Source organism: Tetranychus urticae, chromosome 2 (genome assembly GCF_039701765.1).
Source record: "Tetranychus urticae isolate SD_2017Ah chromosome 2, NJAU_TeUrti_SD_1.0, whole genome shotgun sequence".
NCBI classification, from domain to species: Eukaryota; Metazoa; Arthropoda; class Arachnida; order Trombidiformes; family Tetranychidae; genus Tetranychus; species Tetranychus urticae.
The window spans coordinates 3,084,851-3,102,723 of NC_142959.1; the positions used below are offsets into that span (position 1 = coordinate 3,084,851).

The 17,873-nt window shown below is 32.0% G+C and overlaps 1 protein-coding gene across 1 annotated transcript in view; it reads right to left on the bottom strand.

The window, feature by feature from the left end:
• The window catches only part of Gycalpha99B (guanylate cyclase 1 soluble subunit alpha 2), a 70,598-nt gene that overhangs the window by 4,866 nt on the left and 47,859 nt on the right, over nucleotides 1-17,873 (bottom strand). Inside the window, exons 2-4 of the mRNA XM_015930974.3 lie at nucleotides 16,013-16,590; nucleotides 9,806-9,978; nucleotides 8,719-9,204 (exon numbers count right to left, since the gene is read on the bottom strand). Coding sequence (XP_015786460.1) covers nucleotides 8,719-9,204; nucleotides 9,806-9,978; nucleotides 16,013-16,340 — 987 coding nt within the window. The 5' untranslated portion in view covers nucleotides 16,341-16,590. The remainder of the gene's footprint in view (nucleotides 1-8,718; nucleotides 9,205-9,805; nucleotides 9,979-16,012; nucleotides 16,591-17,873) is intronic.

The following is a 17,873-nucleotide window of genomic DNA, read 5'->3' on the forward strand; positions in this document are numbered from 1 at the left end:
CTTCTTCTAACCAATTAAACTTTTCATGGCAAGTTGAATATCGATCAAAGTGAGCAACATGCAATTATCGGTTCAATATCACATTTCGTTGGGTGAGAGAAGAAGAGGAAAAAATGGTTCAATATTTCAATACATGAGAAGGGTTGAAACTGAAGTAAAGGGAAAAGCAAATAGTTTCATTAATGAATTCACTATTTACCATATTTCAGGTTAAGCAAATAAAGTTGAACAGTTGCTCGAAAGATACAAAAACAAAACTCTTGAGTTGACTTTTGATACATGAAAATGAACTAACAATGAACAATTTCATGTTTAATGATTATTGATGAGTCCTGAAAAGAGAACTGCAAAGTAACAATAAATTTCATTTTTTCAACTTTTTTTCATTTTCTAAAACAAGAATTGTAAATAATGAAGATAACAAGAAGAAGGAAAAGGACCAAAGAAATGACCATTGAACAGATAGACTATTCATTTGAACATGAAATATCATCCTGTCAACTGAATATTCACTGTTATTGCAAAATTTTACATTTTTTCAAACTTTCTTCTTTTCGTCAGAAAAGTTCAATTTGAAGCATTTTCCCATTTCACTTTGAGAGGACAAAAAAAGTCCAGAACAATGAAAGAGAAAGAGAAAAAAAGAAAAGCAAAAACTGAGTGTCATCATGAACATGAGTATTCATGATTCATATTCAAACTTGTTTCATCTGCTTAAAGCTTGACCCATTTGGAAGGTAAAAAAATAATAACTAGGAAAAGAAGGAAAAACAAAACTAAAGGATATTTTTTCTTCTTCTTCTGAACATTATTATTATCTTGATCGTTGTATAATAAATATATTTAGTAACTGAATAGAGGAAACCTGGTGACCCAGAAATAACCGTTTGGTATATTAATATCAAGGTAATGTTAATGATGCCCAATTCAGTTCAATTTAGATTCAACTGAATACTCAAGATTATTCTCCATCATTTTCTTTTTTTCTCTCTTTTCCAATTTTTTTCTCTTCTCTTTTCACTCCAACATTTTCTTCGTTTTTTCTGCTGCTGCTGCTGCTCATCATTCTTCAAATGCTACATGATAATAAATTGACGATGATAATATTACATGCTATTCTCAAGACAATTGTAAAATGTAATATTTTCATTTTTTGTTTGCTGCAAAAATGCTGCTTGTATGTTATTATATGTTGACATTGGCATCAATAACTAAACAGGTTATTTCTTTGAGGAAACACGTTTTCATTATTGGAAATATTTGGCAGACTTTGCTTTTCAAGAATTTAGTTCAATCGAATAATAAAAGCTCCGGAAATTACTGTAATTTATCTCATTTTATCGGTAAATGGAAATGCGCTTTTAACTTTGAAATTCACTGGAAATTGGTTTCGATTTTTATTCTCCTTTTGATAAAGTACTTGTTGAACGTTTCCATTTTTAAGGTTTGTTAACTCGGTTGTGAGTTAGTGTTTGATTCTTGGAGACTCACAGTTCGATGGCTTTTGCAAAGATCCAGGCTTAATTGTTGACCAGTAAAGGTCTGTGTTCTGTTGCTTGTTAGTTCGGTGCACTACTGAACAACAGCATTAGTTTGTCATTGGGATTATAAGTACGAATTCACTCAAGACATAATTGAATTATGTTGTGTCAGTTGGTTGCTTGGTTCAGAAAGGTTGAGCTGATTATCATAAATGATTAACTTGAGACGTGATTAAGTTGAATTTGGGTTAACTATTAAATATTAGGTAATCACATAAGTATCTTGGTCTCTTCATATTAACTGTGTTTCAACAGTTTCGATTAACGTGATCCAGACCTTATTGTAGACCCTCTAAGACTCATTCAAATCTAATCAGAAAGTTTTCGCTCTTTGAGGAAGACCAATGCGCTCGATAGACCATTTGATAGGACCTATGCTATCAATGTCACGCCCGTCCGTCCAATGTTTAAACAAACGTGTTCAATTAGCACTAACAGCATAGTCTGGTCTGTAGTCATTTATGTAAAATTTTTCAATTTTAAAAGCGTTGTTTCATCAGTGAATTAAATGGATTAAATTTTTGCTTTCTCACGTCAGTCATTTGAACCTGGAATGCACTCTGGATTTTACACCTTCTCGTGCACTTGAACTTGATACAGTGAGAATTGGATAAATTGAAATGTCTAGATCAAACATGAATTATTGAAGAATGCTGAATAGTCGATTATAATATGGAGAACAGAAGATCCAAACTTTGCAGGGAAAATGAACTATTCAGACTCGTGCAACTCAAGTTTTAATGTTGAAAGTGTGTGTTAGGGTTTTAGGCTCGTGAAAGAACCACAAGCGATAAACGTATCGAATGTGTTTGATTTAATTATTTCAGGTTTAACTTACACTTCACTAACATAATTAAGATTGAATACTTTAAATTGAGGCTAGAAACTAGAGAGGTTTATTCAGGTTTGTAATTATGACTTGAATTAAATCAAATTAAGATTATCACAGAGGTTGAAATAGAATAAGGTTTTACAAAGGAATACTATTGGATGGAAAAGGCAATAGCAGAGAAGGATTCTAATTGACATCGAGTACAACAATGTTGGGCAAAGAAATGTTGAGTATTGAAGGAAAAGGAAGTAGGGAGAGTTTATATGCAACTGTTGTTAAAGGATAAGATTAGTAATTGAGATCAGTTAGAGTTAAACTAATGTGAGTAATGCATATTCATTGGTCATTGATATGATTTAGAGGGGAAATAATTAACTGTGTGTGTCTGCCTCTTACATGTGGGCTCTTCGAGAATGACCTTCGATTAGTAGTGTTTTATACGAATAGTGTGACAGTTGTGACAAAAATGTGACAGTACCAACTCATCCAACTAACAAATCATAAATCAAAATATTTTTAAATGGCACAAACTTATTCTAAAGCATTGTTAAACTTACCAATTCCGCAAGTACCAAGTAAAACCTCAAACAAATCAAAAGTAACCAAGTTGGCCGAAATCTTGGATGAGTTGGTACTGTCACATTTTTGGTCTATTTTCTGGTTTAGAAGCGTATAAAACACTACTACTCCTTTAAAAGGTGGTTTGAAGTTAAAATGAACCTGACTTTGAAACTTTGAAACAATTGCCCTTCAATTCTCAAAGCGTACAGTAAAATATTCGATGAAAGAAGGCAAGACAAATAATTAGCATGTTTGGTTCATGAGATATTGAACAAAATGTGGAGTGATGAGGCTGAATAGCCCTGTATTAGAGAGCAATTTCAACTTCCATACAAACGTAAATATTACATAATTTACCTTCTTTGCTAAATTTTAATTTAAGAATTGAAAAGTATTAGGGAAACAAGTTGAATTTAGTGATTAGCTGAATGGGAAATTAAATGATATAATATGTAAACTTAAATTATTACAAACATAATCTGATTTTAGACGCAATGCGAGACAATATAATGTAATTTTAAAAGTTGATCATGAATGTTTCATCCAGTGATGCACATCACTACGTGACGAGAAGAAAAGTTTAAATTGAAAAGCTTAGTTTTTCAATAAAAGTAGATAAAAGTTGATGTTTCATTTCATCTCAATGAATATTTCATTTTGATAAACAAGAAAAGTATAATTTATTAACACATTATCATTACCCTTTCAAAGTCAACCTTTTTCATTTTGATTTTAGTTCCAGATTTCGATACATAAATGGTTAATTGATGAGAAAATGTTTCGTTTTGAGAAAAGCAAAATTTCAAATTCGATACAAAATAATTTTCGATTTTTTTGTCGTTACAAGTTTTACTCAAATTTATTATCTTTACAGTTGAACGCGTAACTTGCATTGGTTTGTATAACTTGCAGGTCAATTGGTCAACTCATTTTGCTGCCTCGAGCAAGTTTGGTCGAAGTAAATGTTCCTTGCAGTTTTATTCCAATAAACTAGTCTTCATTATTCATCATCTCAATGAAAGACGAAAATTTTTGGAATTTTTTTCCTTTCTATTTATATCACACATTTTTTTCTCTCCTCCTTATTGGCTGATTGTTCTTGACCAGTTAATGGCAAGTATAAGGTCAATAAGTTGAGTGATTCTTGGAGATGAAAATATGTCAACTTATTGACTGACTGACTGATGATCAAAATTTAAGCTTCGTTCAACTTGAGATGATAATAATGGCCCAAAAGAGGTTTATGATGAGAACTTTTTTGTTTTTTTTTCTCTCCTTCTTTCCATCTCACAAGGAATGTTTGGCATCTTTCATCGTAATATCAGGTTATTCAATTTATTTGAACTGACGAAACTACTTATTGGCAATGGAATGAGCAGAATGAGAATAGGAAAAGAGAGGAAAAAATGTTGAGCTGAATGATGCTTATGAGGATGAAAATGATGACGATAAAGGAAAAAATGAAGATTGATGAGAAAGCATCAAGTTATTTATCAAGCTTCCACTTGTTTGAACTGTTTTTTCATCAACAGGGAAAAAATGTGTTGTTTCAATCAATGAATATTGTATCAGGTTTATGCAAGCATTTGCAACCAATTAGGCTCCAATCGCGTCTCAATCACACGTTTCAAAGCTATCAAGGTACAAGACAGGAGCGCTTTGAGTGTGATCTGTAGCAGAACAGCTCGGAACTGCACATTCATCATTGACAACACTTGGTTTTCAATCATGCCATAACTTTGAAAGTCATAAGTTATCAACTAGTGAAAGAAATTGGCAATTTTTGAAAATGACATCAGTGAGAGATTAGATAACTTTCGTGGCCTTAAAATCTGAATCAAACTCTAATCAGTTTTGCTCTTAATCATCTTTGCGCGAAAGGATTTTGCTCAAACTTCTTGACTCAAAATCCACCACATCCAACATTGTTAATTTCATTCAATGCAAGAAAAATCCTACTCTGATGTAAATATCGAGTAAATCAGGCTTCGTACAGCTTTTGTTGAACAATGTGATTCCAGCAAGTACCCAATTTTTTCCTACTTTGACCCTCAACGGATCGCCAGGATTAGGAAAACATGCATATTTTCGTCCTTTCGGATAACCAGCACAAAGTAAGGAAGCAGTGATATTTGTTTAGTTGTCTCCAGCTTTTTTGAAAGCTCTTTGACAATCATATCTAATGATAAGGGAATTGGTTATTTGAATATTTGAAGGTTATTCAATTTTTTATAGTTCAAATCTGAGATCATTAACTGTTCGTGAGTTATGACCGCAAACAAGCAAATACTTTGTGCCTCATCAGGGATACATGAAATTTGTATTGCGGCACAGAGGTGATATTCTTGGACCGTCGCAAGACAAACTACAGCGAAAGCATTTGGCAAGAATGTTTTCATTAATCAAGAACGAAAGTTTGAAGGCGACCAGATACCGCCCTAATTATTATCATAAACGATGTCAACCAGTCATCATTCTGAGTAACTAGTTTCATGACCGAATGGAAGCTTCCGAGAAACTAAAGTTTTCGAGTTCGGGAAAAGTGGGGGGCGAAGCTTATTTAACTTAAGAAACTTAAGGAATCGATGGAAGGGTAAACCAAGAACAGAGCTTACGGCTTAATTTGACTCAACACGATTTTATTTTACCTGAAATTTAAGTACCAATTGAATTTAGATACATTACATGCTCATTAATTCATTGACCTCAACAACTCCCCAAAGCGGACTCGATCCCATTAAAAATATTTTGCAAACTTTGCCGACTCTTTAACCACTGAGCTAGTAGTTGATTCAAAAATTAAACACAATTTATGTAATCTTGCAAGCAGTCATTGATACTTTCGCTTGAATAAAAATTACTGCGAAAAAACGCAAAGAGCCAAACGATTCTGCGTTTAAACTTTAGGGAGTGATTTTACGCTCTCTTTAGTTTGCATGTACCACAAGATTTAATTTGCGGAGAAGAGTTAGAAAATGAGGAAAATAGTCTGAAAAGTTAATGAAAATTCAATTGAAAGAAAAGCTGGAAATAGCTGTTATCCTTAAGTGCTGGGAGTTGATGAATCCAAGTTAAAAGTGATGAGCAAAACATTGAGTTGTTTTCACACAACCCATGAAATTGACCTCAGGTGAGAAGTAAAGTGAAAAAATAAAGCGATTGAGACAATTAGGTTAATTAAATGTTGACTAATCTTTTTTTTTCATTTGTGCGCAAAAATTGTCATGTTTCTTGATGGTCAAGTTAACTGACTGGCAAGTCCATAGAGGTTTGCTTGACCAGTTGACCATTGAAAAGACTGACCAATTCACAAGGTTCAACCAAGAGAGAGAGAGAGAGAGAGTAAAAATGAGAGGGAAAAGAATCAAAATTGTAATTGAAATAAATAGAATCAAAGTAAACTCTATTTACCAATAGTTTTTTTTCCCAATAATCAAGGTTATCCATTTGAAATGTCCATCATTTTTACCAGAAAAAAAACCTGACCCAATGAGATTATCATGGTAAAGGTAAAGAAGATCAATAATAATTGGTTTACATTCCATGGAAAAGGCCATGTGAAACATTTAGTTTCAACATTCATTCACCTGAACAAGAAGGCGGAGGAAAAAATCGACAAAAATTTTTCTCTTCTTTTCACTTCGTTTTGTACCTTTGATTTTTTTCTTCTTGTTCACATTATTGTTACCATTTGACTTGAGGGAAGGAAAGAAACAAAAAATGGAGTTTGAAGGGAAGCAAAAAAACAAAGAAAAAACTGAAAAATAAAAAATGATAACTTGAAAGTTTATCTACTGAGAAATTGTGAACTTTTCTTGTTTTCTGTCTTGTTTTGCTCTTGCATCTGGAAATGATTCAAAATGAAGACAATTGTGAGTTTAGATGAAGACAAAGATTTGTTGTTTGTTTGCCGAAAGAGAAATGAAAAAAGGTAAATATTTTCTCACTCCATTCCAAAGACATTCCATCATTGAATGAAAACGATTTTTTCCTATCATTCCCTTCACCCTCAGGGAGTATCAAGCATAAAATGATAACAATAATCTGGATAACAACATTTCATTGCAAAATTTTGCTTTTCCATGTTTTATTCAATAAAATGTTTTCCATTTCAAATCAACCTTTTCTCACCTAATTGTCGAACAAGATTTCACTTGCAAAATCACACTCAACTTGTTTCAGTTGAAATTGAATCAGGTTGCGCCAAGCAAAAGATTCATTTTCGAACTTTTCATCATTGGCTTGAATTTCTTTTCGGCATTTCAATTTGAGAAGAGTGTAATTATATTGGCGAATTTCAATTATCAGTCGAATTCTTTAAATTATGATTGATGAGGTTTCCATTTGCTCAAGTTGAATTTGTTTAAGCTTGAGGCTTTTCTCAGTCTATTTGTCATGCAAAAAGTTGTTCCAATTGAAATTGTTTTCCATTCTGGAAATGTTAATCATTTTGAATCATTTACTTTTGATAACTTAAAGAATGCTCAAGGATATTATTAGAGTAAAGTTGGAAAGGAAATTGTAAAAATAAAAAAATCTATTTAAGTTGTTGATGAATGAATCAATTTGAAATCTCAATTATTTTGGAAACAAAAAATCGTTAGAAAATGTTTACCATGAAATGACTGTTTGGTAGGGAAAATTGTTCAGCCACGAATTTTGTTTCCTCAAATCGAAGAAAATAATCAGAGAAAAGGGAATTTTATTATATTTTGATTAATGCAAAACTTCTGCTTCCAGATAAAATGAGAATCGTTAGTGCAATTGATTTGAACTTGTTAAATTATGCAACGAAAAACAGACGGCAATGAGTTTGAAAATAGATGATTTACCAAGAAAATCGGAAAAACAGAAAAATCGAATAGTCATCATTCGAAGTTGTTGGATGAATTATTTGAATCAAGGTACTTGGAAAATGGACAGTTTCGCCTTTACTCATTTTGATCATGGATTATCATGGAAATGAAAGTGAAGGACAGAGTTCGCCCAAGGTTAAGTTAAAATCATTTGTTTAAAAAAATATTGAAATGCTTATTTAATGTGTGATATAATGAAGCTCTTTTTGAAATTTTAAATGACCTTCACTCTAAAGATCGAAGGTCAGATTCCCGAAAATGACCTCCGATGACCTTGAAATTTTTTTATGTAATATACAAAAATTAAGTGTTTAAAATGAGAAAGAGAAATTGTACAAATTATTCTCCTCTTTCTTCCTTCTGTCTATTTCTCTGTCTTGGCAAACACAACTTCACTTCAGTTGAAAATGTTCAACTGTACCTGTCATATTATTAATATTTAGCACATTCTGTCTGGCTGCCTTTTGAGTGCTAATTATTCCGATTTGAAATGCTGAATCAATCTTCTGAAGAGCTAACTAAACTCGGCCTTATTGGAATAATGCAATCTACCTTTCAAAAGATTGCTGTAAAGTTCAAAATTCATATCATTTGATTTCCAATTACATTTTGAATGCGTCAATGATGAATAAAGTGTTCTACTATAAGAAAGTTTCAGGAAATTCTAAATTTATATTTTTCGACTTTGTATGGATAATTTATTAATAGAATCTAAGTTTGTCACTGAATTTTCAATGTAATTTTAAAATTAATCATTTTTAAAAGAAAAAGTTCATTTAGCTTACGAGGTTCATGATTAGCATAGAATCATGAATCTGTCAATAATTGGTTGACTCTTCATGCTTATCGAGTTTGATTAAAGTTTCAACTATTCAATTCTCTATCAAGCTTAAATGATGGATGAAAAGTCAATGTAAATAGTAATTACCTTGTAAACATCAATTTCACCGCAAAAACTGTCAAATTGAGTGTAAAGAGCATTTAACATGTTGATGACCATCATTGGAGTTGCATTTGAACATATGGCAGTGAACCCAACAATATCGGAAAAGAGCATCGTAACATCATCATACTGTTGAGCCTCAACCTGCTCTGAAAGCCACAACTTTTTAGCCACTTGAGCGGGAAAAATGAGATTCAATAGATCAACATTTTTCTTTCTTTCCATGGCAACAGCTTCATTGGCTTGCTGAATCGATTCCCGAAGTTTATCCATTCGTCGCTTTAAACTCTCCTGAGCTCGAGACTGTTCCTCAACCAAAATAATGTCTCGAGTTGCATCGTGAATGGGAATATCTGACAAGTAGAGACCTCGACTGGTCAAAGACTCTAGTCCATCAACAACCGGTGAACCCAAAAAAAGAAGACAAAACGACTCGGGACAAGTTATTATCTGACCTTTAAGTTCAAGATTCTGCAAAAAGAGAAAAATGAAAATTCGAAAAAAAAGCGTTTCAAAAGTCATGTCATTTTGTACGTTTTCCTCTTAATTTCCTTTCATTGATTCGTTATTATTTTTTTCAATCTAAATTCGTTATTTACAGCAATGAATAACTCAACTCGTGACTTGCCTTTTCAAAATGTTCACCCAAAGTCAATAAGTGATGAAATACAAGAGATTGGGATAAAAAAAGGTCGACTGAAAATGAAATTACATTCACCTTTTATCATGTAAAACATGATAATAATAAATGAAAATGTTTTGATGGAAACTGTGTGATACAAGGAGAGCAAAAAATAACATGAAAAAAATGCAACCTTCAAGTTATTTTTAACTTTATATTGAAGACATTTTTTCCCATCAAAATCACGTTCGATACTTTTTTCACCCAATTTTAATCGACAACTGAATGGTATTAAATAAAGAGAGAAAAAAAGTTGATTTTTTTCTCTCTTCTCCAACATTCAACCCTAAAAATTGACGAATCTAATGATGAAAAGTAAAAGTGTAAACTTGCAAAAATTGATATCAAATTTGCTCAGTTTATTCATATTTTCTGGTTCATTCTGTTTACCTTTGGCTTTGCTTCCGGTTCTGGGTCTAAAACTTTAATGATAAATGGTATGTTGGCCAGTGTAACCAAAGATTGATAATTGACTTGATTAATTTCAGGCTTTTGGAAGCTAAAATAGCTTGAAATATGAGTTCCATAGGCTCGATTTCCACCTCCAAATATTCGAAGTAAACCTGAATAGAAAGAAAAAGAAAATTATTCTTCACAGTTTTTATGGCAATTTTTATCGAATGAAAGCTCGAAATTAGCTTTTATAACTGAAACAATTTTTGGAAAAAAAGAAAAACCAAAAATTCTAATTTTTATCCAGTTGCATTTGATGTTTCAGTTTGTTTCATTGCATGACAAATTTCTCAGTCTTGAGTTTCCATCAACTGAAAACTGATAAATTTTCTGTCACACAAATGAACGTCAAGCTACTCATCATTGTTGAAAAATGAGACTAATTTTGAGCTTCGATAATCGAAATGTTCATTTTGAGGTAAACTTTTATCATTGAATCTTCAGATTCGAAACAAGAATTTTGTAAAGTTGAAAGTCTGATTGAATCTAAATCAAAATTTAATCAATAATTGAATGTAATTAATCTTGAGTCTGGCTTTGAATGGAAAGTTCAACTTGGAGTTTGTAACGAAGTTATTCAATTGAGATGAAAAAGATTCGCCTTTTTATGATTCTTTTCAATATTTTCGTTAATCAAGTCATCTCAATTATACCTCTGATTAGACTTTTTATTCAACCTTTTCCAATCATTCATTATCTCTTCAAGCTAATCGCATCAATCATCTTTAACAATCATCTGAACGAGTCACTTCAATTTGCATATTATACTGAAACGCAATGTTCAAGATGGACGAGACTGAAGGAGAAGGTAAAGGATTACAAAAAGTTGGGTTAATTAAGAACTAATCTTGTGATGGAAAATGAATTTACTGTTGTTTTCATGGGAAAAGTGTGCAAGGGTGAAAGGTTGTTCAAGGTATTACATGATGGAAGAGTCTGAAGTTGGAATTGGAAAAACACTTGGAATCAATCAGATTGACAAAGCTTCTTTTCCTTGGTGACTTGAGATTATTAGGTAAGAAATGGATGAATTGAAAAGACAAAAGATAAAAGTAGAAAAGGAATGATAATGATGATAAAGGGAAAGGATTGAATGGAAATGAAACGAATGAAAGGCTTGCAACAAGAAATGATCAGCCTGATGCTTGATTCTTTATCTGATTTCACGGATCATCATCCATTCCTTCATCATCATCTCTTCTCACCATTTCATTCACCAATTCATTCCCAGGAAAACATTTATCTCGCTTCTGATCAACATTAAAAGTCACCCAACATTATCCAATCAATTAATATTTCATCCCATTTCGTCCATATTCACACATTGAAAGTGTAATGTTTAATTTTTCAATTTCCAAAAGTTCTTCAACTCGAATCAGACTTGAAAGGAGGATGTCAAAATGAATAGGGAAAAGTGCCCAAACTCAGATCACTTTCAAACTGATTTTTCTTATGTATTTTTTTATGCTGAATTCAATAATATAAATTATTTTTTGGCCAGAGTTACCGTTCGAAAGATGTACTCGAAAAAAACAACTGAATTTGAGGATAGAGGAACGATAAAGCTTCACGAATAAGAGTTAGAATTATGTGATCTAGATTTGTTTTTTATATAATTCAGTGTTCCTGATCATATATTTGTAATGAAAAACGAGAAAAAATGGTGCGAAATACCCAAACAGTTTGAAAGTTAGACACTTCGCATTTCGACATTTGTTTTAACCATGTTCCAGGTAGGAACGCACAACGATATTAACACAGTAGATATAAAGAACTAGCCCGATTTCATATTTAAAATAAAAAAGACAAAAAAATGGTGCAAAATAAGTCAAAGATAAGAAAATCTACTTCGAGTTTGTTCGGGTCGATTTCTGTCCATGTTCCAGGTAGGGACGCACCATGATATTCATATTATAGACATAATCAGCTATGCTGATTTCATATTTGAAATAAAAAAGGCAAAAAAGTGGTGCGAAATGAGTCAAAAAAGAGTAGAACTGTTTCGAATTTTTGTTGTGGATGTTTAACTCATTTCGCACCACTTTTTTGCCTTTTTTATTTCAAATATGAAATCAGCATAGCTGATTTTGTCTATAATATGAATATCATGGTGCGTCCCTACCTGGAACATGGACAGAAATCGACCCGAACAAACTCGAAATAGTTTTTCTCACCTTTGACTTATTTTGCACCATTTTTTTGTCTTTTTTATTTTAAATATGAAATCAGCATAGCTGATTCTAACTATTACATGAATATCATGGTGCGTCCCTAACTGGAACATGGTTAAAACAAATGTTGAAATACGAATCATCTAGCTTTTAAACTGTTTGGGTATTTTGCACCATTTTTTCTAGTTTTTTATTACAAATATATGATCAAGAACACTGAATTATATAAAAAAACAAATCTAGATAACATAATTCTAACTCTTATTCATGAATCTTTTACGTTCCTCTATCCTTAAATTCCTTTGTTTTTTTCGTGAATATCTCTCGAACGGTAACTCTGACCAAAAAATAATTTATATTATTGAACTCAGCATAAAAAAATACATAAGAAAAATTAGTTTGAAAGTGTTCTGAAAATAGGCAACTTCTGACGTCCTCCTTTCTTCAGACACAACGACCAAACTCTGCATAATTCATTAAGAATATGTTCACTTGATATTGTCGAGTTTTATTCGTTCATCGAATTTGCAAGATTCCATTTTATCGTTTTCTTCTTGTTCCAATTAAATTAATTGACTTGTTCAGCAAACTGTTTGATGGTCTTTGAGACTTTCCTTTTTTCATCATTTATAGAGTGATTACAATTTGTTGCTTCAAAAATGCTTGTAATCAATTGCATTAGGGAAACTCAAGGAATCTGTCAATCAACGGAAAATAAAAAAGTTACCAAAAAAACAAGACAACTTTTCCTTTTTTGGCAGAGTTACATGATTATTCAGTTGTGTTATAGGGACAATGGACACAAGACAGAAATAACTTTTAACAATCCAATATAATACATCTCATATGAATTGGATCAGTCTACGTTCAGTTGATTGATTTTCTTCTCATTCATTTTCAAACTTGTTTCCTTTATCAGTGTCATGTTAAGGGTCTCAAAATGGTTCAATCATTCATAGTTTTTACACTGACTGTGAGAAGAAACAAATTTCTCATAGGCGAGCATAAAGAGCAACTATAAGTTGTTCAATTTCAAAAGGTAAATGTTATTAATATTGTATCAATTGACCATTCATTTTGAAAGACTTTTTGAAGGATGAATTTTGAAAAATACTTTTAACCAAACTTTAGTGTTATTCAGAAATATCATATTTTTACATGACCAATGTTTGTCTGAAATCATATTTTCTCATTAAATTACGGCCATCTATTAGTTGAAACGATGACTGGTGAGTTGATCTTCAATGGTTCACCCATGACTATCCTTATTGTATCACTTTCTTGTTATAATCTGTGAATACAACAAAGAGAATGATAATCTTACAAAAGCTTATTGAACCTCAAAGTGATATGAAGTTACTTTTACACAACTTTTTGTTCATTTCTTTTCCTTTTCCGGCTCTTGGCTCTTAACCTATGTAAATATACACAGACAGTTACCATAATTATCATGAATATTGTGCCTCGAAAGACGAACAACAAAAGAAGACAGAAATAAAGATCAAAGGAATAATTTTATTCGACTTTATTTGCCTGATATCCGACTCTTGACTCCTTTTATCATATTATGACAATGATTTTCTGGGGAAATCTGGTGAGTGATCAGTGGTTTCTCCTTACAAACTTTTTCACTCTTCAACGAACCATCCGTTGAGGTGACAATAGTAATAATATTAGGAACAAAGTTTGATGGATCTCCCACACGATTGTGCCGGCAATGCAACACATCATTCCGCCAATTGCTCATCCAACTATTATAACAAGCTCACAGCAGTGAGAGCAGCAGCTCGATCCAGCAATAATCATTCTTCTTGATCGACAGGAAATCTTGGAATCAATTATCTCTAACCTAAACGAATCCGTTCATCAAAGAAGTAACGATGCGACTACCAGTCCTAGTCCCATCTTAAACCATCAAACCGTGCATATTCATAGAGCTTGCCTCAAATTCGATATGAGGGTCGATCCATTAAATGGGCACGATATGCATATGAACGATAAAAGACAATTATCCAACAAGTTTCATTGAATATCGTTGACAAACAAGTTGGCCCATCAAATGGAAGCTGCAATATTGGCATCAAAACGTAAATTGATTAGAAATGAAAATGAATTTGAAATGTTATCAGACTAATGATCGGCTCATTTCAAAAATTGATTAATGATAATAATATCGAAGGCAAAGGAAAAGGAAAGACGCAAAAAGAAGGTTAATTGTTCATGATGAGAATCATTAAAAGATTATCAAGTAATATTAGATTATCAGAATGATGATGATAATTGATGATAAAAGATATCCATAATAATAGCATTTAATATCATCTGGTGAGTAAAAAAGTGATTAAGGTGAATGCAAGTGCAAAAAGAAGCAAAATTAGCATAAAATGGGTTAAACTGCTTCTGTTACATGATCATCATGATTATCAAGAAAATTCATTCTCATCGGAAAATATTCTGAGCGAAGAAAAAAAAGTGAAAAGAGAAAAAAACTTCTTCTCGAAGACTTGATATTGCAAACAGGATTTACTTTTACCGTTAATGGATAAGTTTATGCATATTATAAATCAGTCCAAGTAGATGATTTTATTCGCTCATTTCTTTATCTATTCAAGTTTATTCATCATCTTTTTACTTCTGTTTTTCATCATTTCAAAAGATTTATCAAATAGATTCACTTTTAAGTTGACATTTTTCTTCTTCTTTTTCATTCTTTGCCTCACATTCATGGAAAATTTCTTTCAAAAACTCTCTGGATCATTTCATGAATATGGATTAATCTCATTCTCAAGTCGACCAAATTTGCGTCGTTCTTTGAACATTCCATGTATTCCAAAAGGAGAAGAGAAGATATTCAACACTTTTACCTTTATAACATTCATCAATAATCTTTTCTCTTCTTTTTTCATCTTTACTCAATATTATTTACTCTTTTCCTCCTCCAACAATATCACCATTTGAAAGCTTTTTTCTCTCTCTTTCCATCATATCATGAAGATGATGATGAGGAAGCAAAAAGTGACAACCAAATTGATACCTTGAAAGGTTGGATGAATGAAAATAATCAATAATGATAATTATTGCTCGAAAAGGTGAAACTTGTTTCTTTCCTTTTCACGTTCAGATGAAGATTGATTGGAATACAGCAGCAAGAGTAACTAATCAATCGGTTTTTGATGTTAGTTTGAGAAACTTGCTCTTGTTTTCGACGCAATTCGTAAATGCAAATCATTGTTTCTCCGAAAAGAAAAGAAATTTAAAAATTCGCTGAATCTTAGACCAACTCGAATCACCGAGAGTTCAAGAGCAAACTGATTTGCTACTGAAAGTCACAAGTGTTTATAAAAGTACAAAAAATCAATGTTCCTTTACGAGGGAAATCAATGAGTAAACTGAACAACCTCACCGATCAATTTTTAAGAGCTTTGATCTGATAATATGAAACTGAAAAAAAGAAACAAAAACAAAGATCACAATTTAGCTTTGAAAATATATAAAAATCTCGTCTATTCGGTAAAGTATCTTGTAGTTACTCTTTCAATGAACTCATCATAAATTTGCTTTGCTAATCTCTTATCTAATGTAATCCTTTACGCAAGGATTTAAGAGATTTGAAAGCAATATGTGAACTCATCCTTCAGGCCATTTCACTTTGTCTGTCTTTTAAAAGTCTTTTGACCAACAACATTTTATATCAAATGTTTTACTAAATTCTTTTCTTTCCATTTTTTCTCTTTTTCGATTCTTCACTCCCAGTAACTTATTCTTGTAAAAGAGTCAGTTCAAACTCGAACAGAACATTCGTTCAAATCTTGATTTCTATACTCAACTCGATGGAAAACTAACATTTTTTTGGTGCGAGTTGAAGTATAAATTATCATTTCGTTAGACTTTGATAATAAGTTTTCCCAGAAAATGAACATTCATCGATTACCAGCAAGGTTGGTTAGAGCGACTAAAAAATAGTTTGACTTACCTTCACCTAATTGGACAATTTGTAAATTTGAATCACAGATAAAATGAAATGGAAATGCTTTGCAAAATATTTTCATGGTTATGAGAAGGTCTTTGGTTTCATTGGATATGCTGTTTACACTTGAATCTTCGGAAACTTGAGTTTTCATTTCACTTGAAAATTTATCGTTTCCTTCACCTTTTCGTAATTCACTTTCACAATTGCCATTATTGTCTACATTTTCACGTGCATTGTTGACCAAACCAGGTGAAACAATTGATGTTGATTCAGTTGAAATATGATCGCACAGTTTTTCCTTGTAATCCATATTATTCAATGAATCAATCATTTTATTGCAGCAAAACAAAGCCTTTTTCCAGTTCTCTTTTCTTTCAACCAAAAACTAATCTGAAAAGTTGAACGAAGAAAAAAAATTCCAATCGAGATTCGTCCTTTTCCAAAGTACAATTATCGATGGTCGACTCAATTAATAACAAGTGTTTACCAACCAACAGCAACCATGCCTTGTTTAACCATTAATTTGGGAAACAAAAAGTTGATCAACTTGTTAAGCCTTGTTTACGGTTCATCATGATTGCCTGGAAAAGAGGAAAATGCATTTGGTTAAGTATTTTAATGTACTTTGACTTGAACTTTGTTCAGTTGAAAAGAAGCAAAAGTGTCCAGAAAAAAAGTGACCATTAAAGTATAGTAAATGACAAACTTCTTACAACATGAAACAGTAACAATGATAATCCAAGCAAATGATGAGTCAGTTACAAGCTTGGAATTTCTTTTTTTTTGCATATTTTTTCTACATCTCAATCTCTGAATTCTTGTAGATAATCTGAAGAGAATGATGAGAATCGACAAAAAATCATCTTCATTAGAGTAATCTCGAGACTTTTTCTACTTCTCTCGAGGTAATCATTTATCTTTTTTTTGATCGCTTATTATAATAAAATGTTGTATCAAATTTCGTTACAAAACACTTTCATCCAGATTCACCTTTCAATGCATTACTTTCTGTCTTTTTTTTACTTTCCTTCAACTTCTTGTCTTGCCTCGTCTAAGGACATACAATTTGTGCATATCATGGGAATCAAGTGTATGCATACACAGTGCAAAGTATATATTACGCCCATCACTGGAAAAAGATGATTATGAGAAAAAATGAAGATTCTTTTTTCTTTTACTTTTCCATGTTGATGTGTTGAAAGTGTATCATCACGATGACGACTTTTCATTCAACTTATTATATCATATCATGTATATTAATATGGTTTGAAAGAAGAGAGAGAAAAGAAGGAGAAAAAAATGCATCAGTTGAACGTGAAGTTTGATCGGTGAAAATGAGGGTTGATAAAGCTGCTGATGATGATGTTGATGGAAAAATGGAATATCATTGAAACTTTGGACAGGGATTTACAGGGAATCATTTGGTCAACAATGTAATGATGTTATAATAATATTCAGATTGAGATTAGCATATTAAGTAGAAAAGAAGAAAAGAAAAAAGAGTTGAAAATGATGGACTATTTCTGGTTTGGAATTTTGGTGTCGACAGGGAATGATAAAGAATATGCTGGGAATCGATTCTGTTGTTATGATGATGAGGTTGATGATGAGGTTGGTGATAATGAGAAGTGTGAAAATGAAATGAAAGGTGAAAAAGCCTAAAGGCTTGAGAAAAGAAAGGCCAAGTGAAAGGTGAAGAATGGTTTTTTTTCTGTTTCGTCCAATTAAAGGATAATTGGATGGTGAAAAGGTGAAGAATGAAAAGAATGGCAAAGATGAAAATGATGATAAAAGAGAGAGAATGAAATGAACCCAGAAAATGATTAACAGCGAAAAATTGTGCAAAGAGTTTGTACAAAAGGAA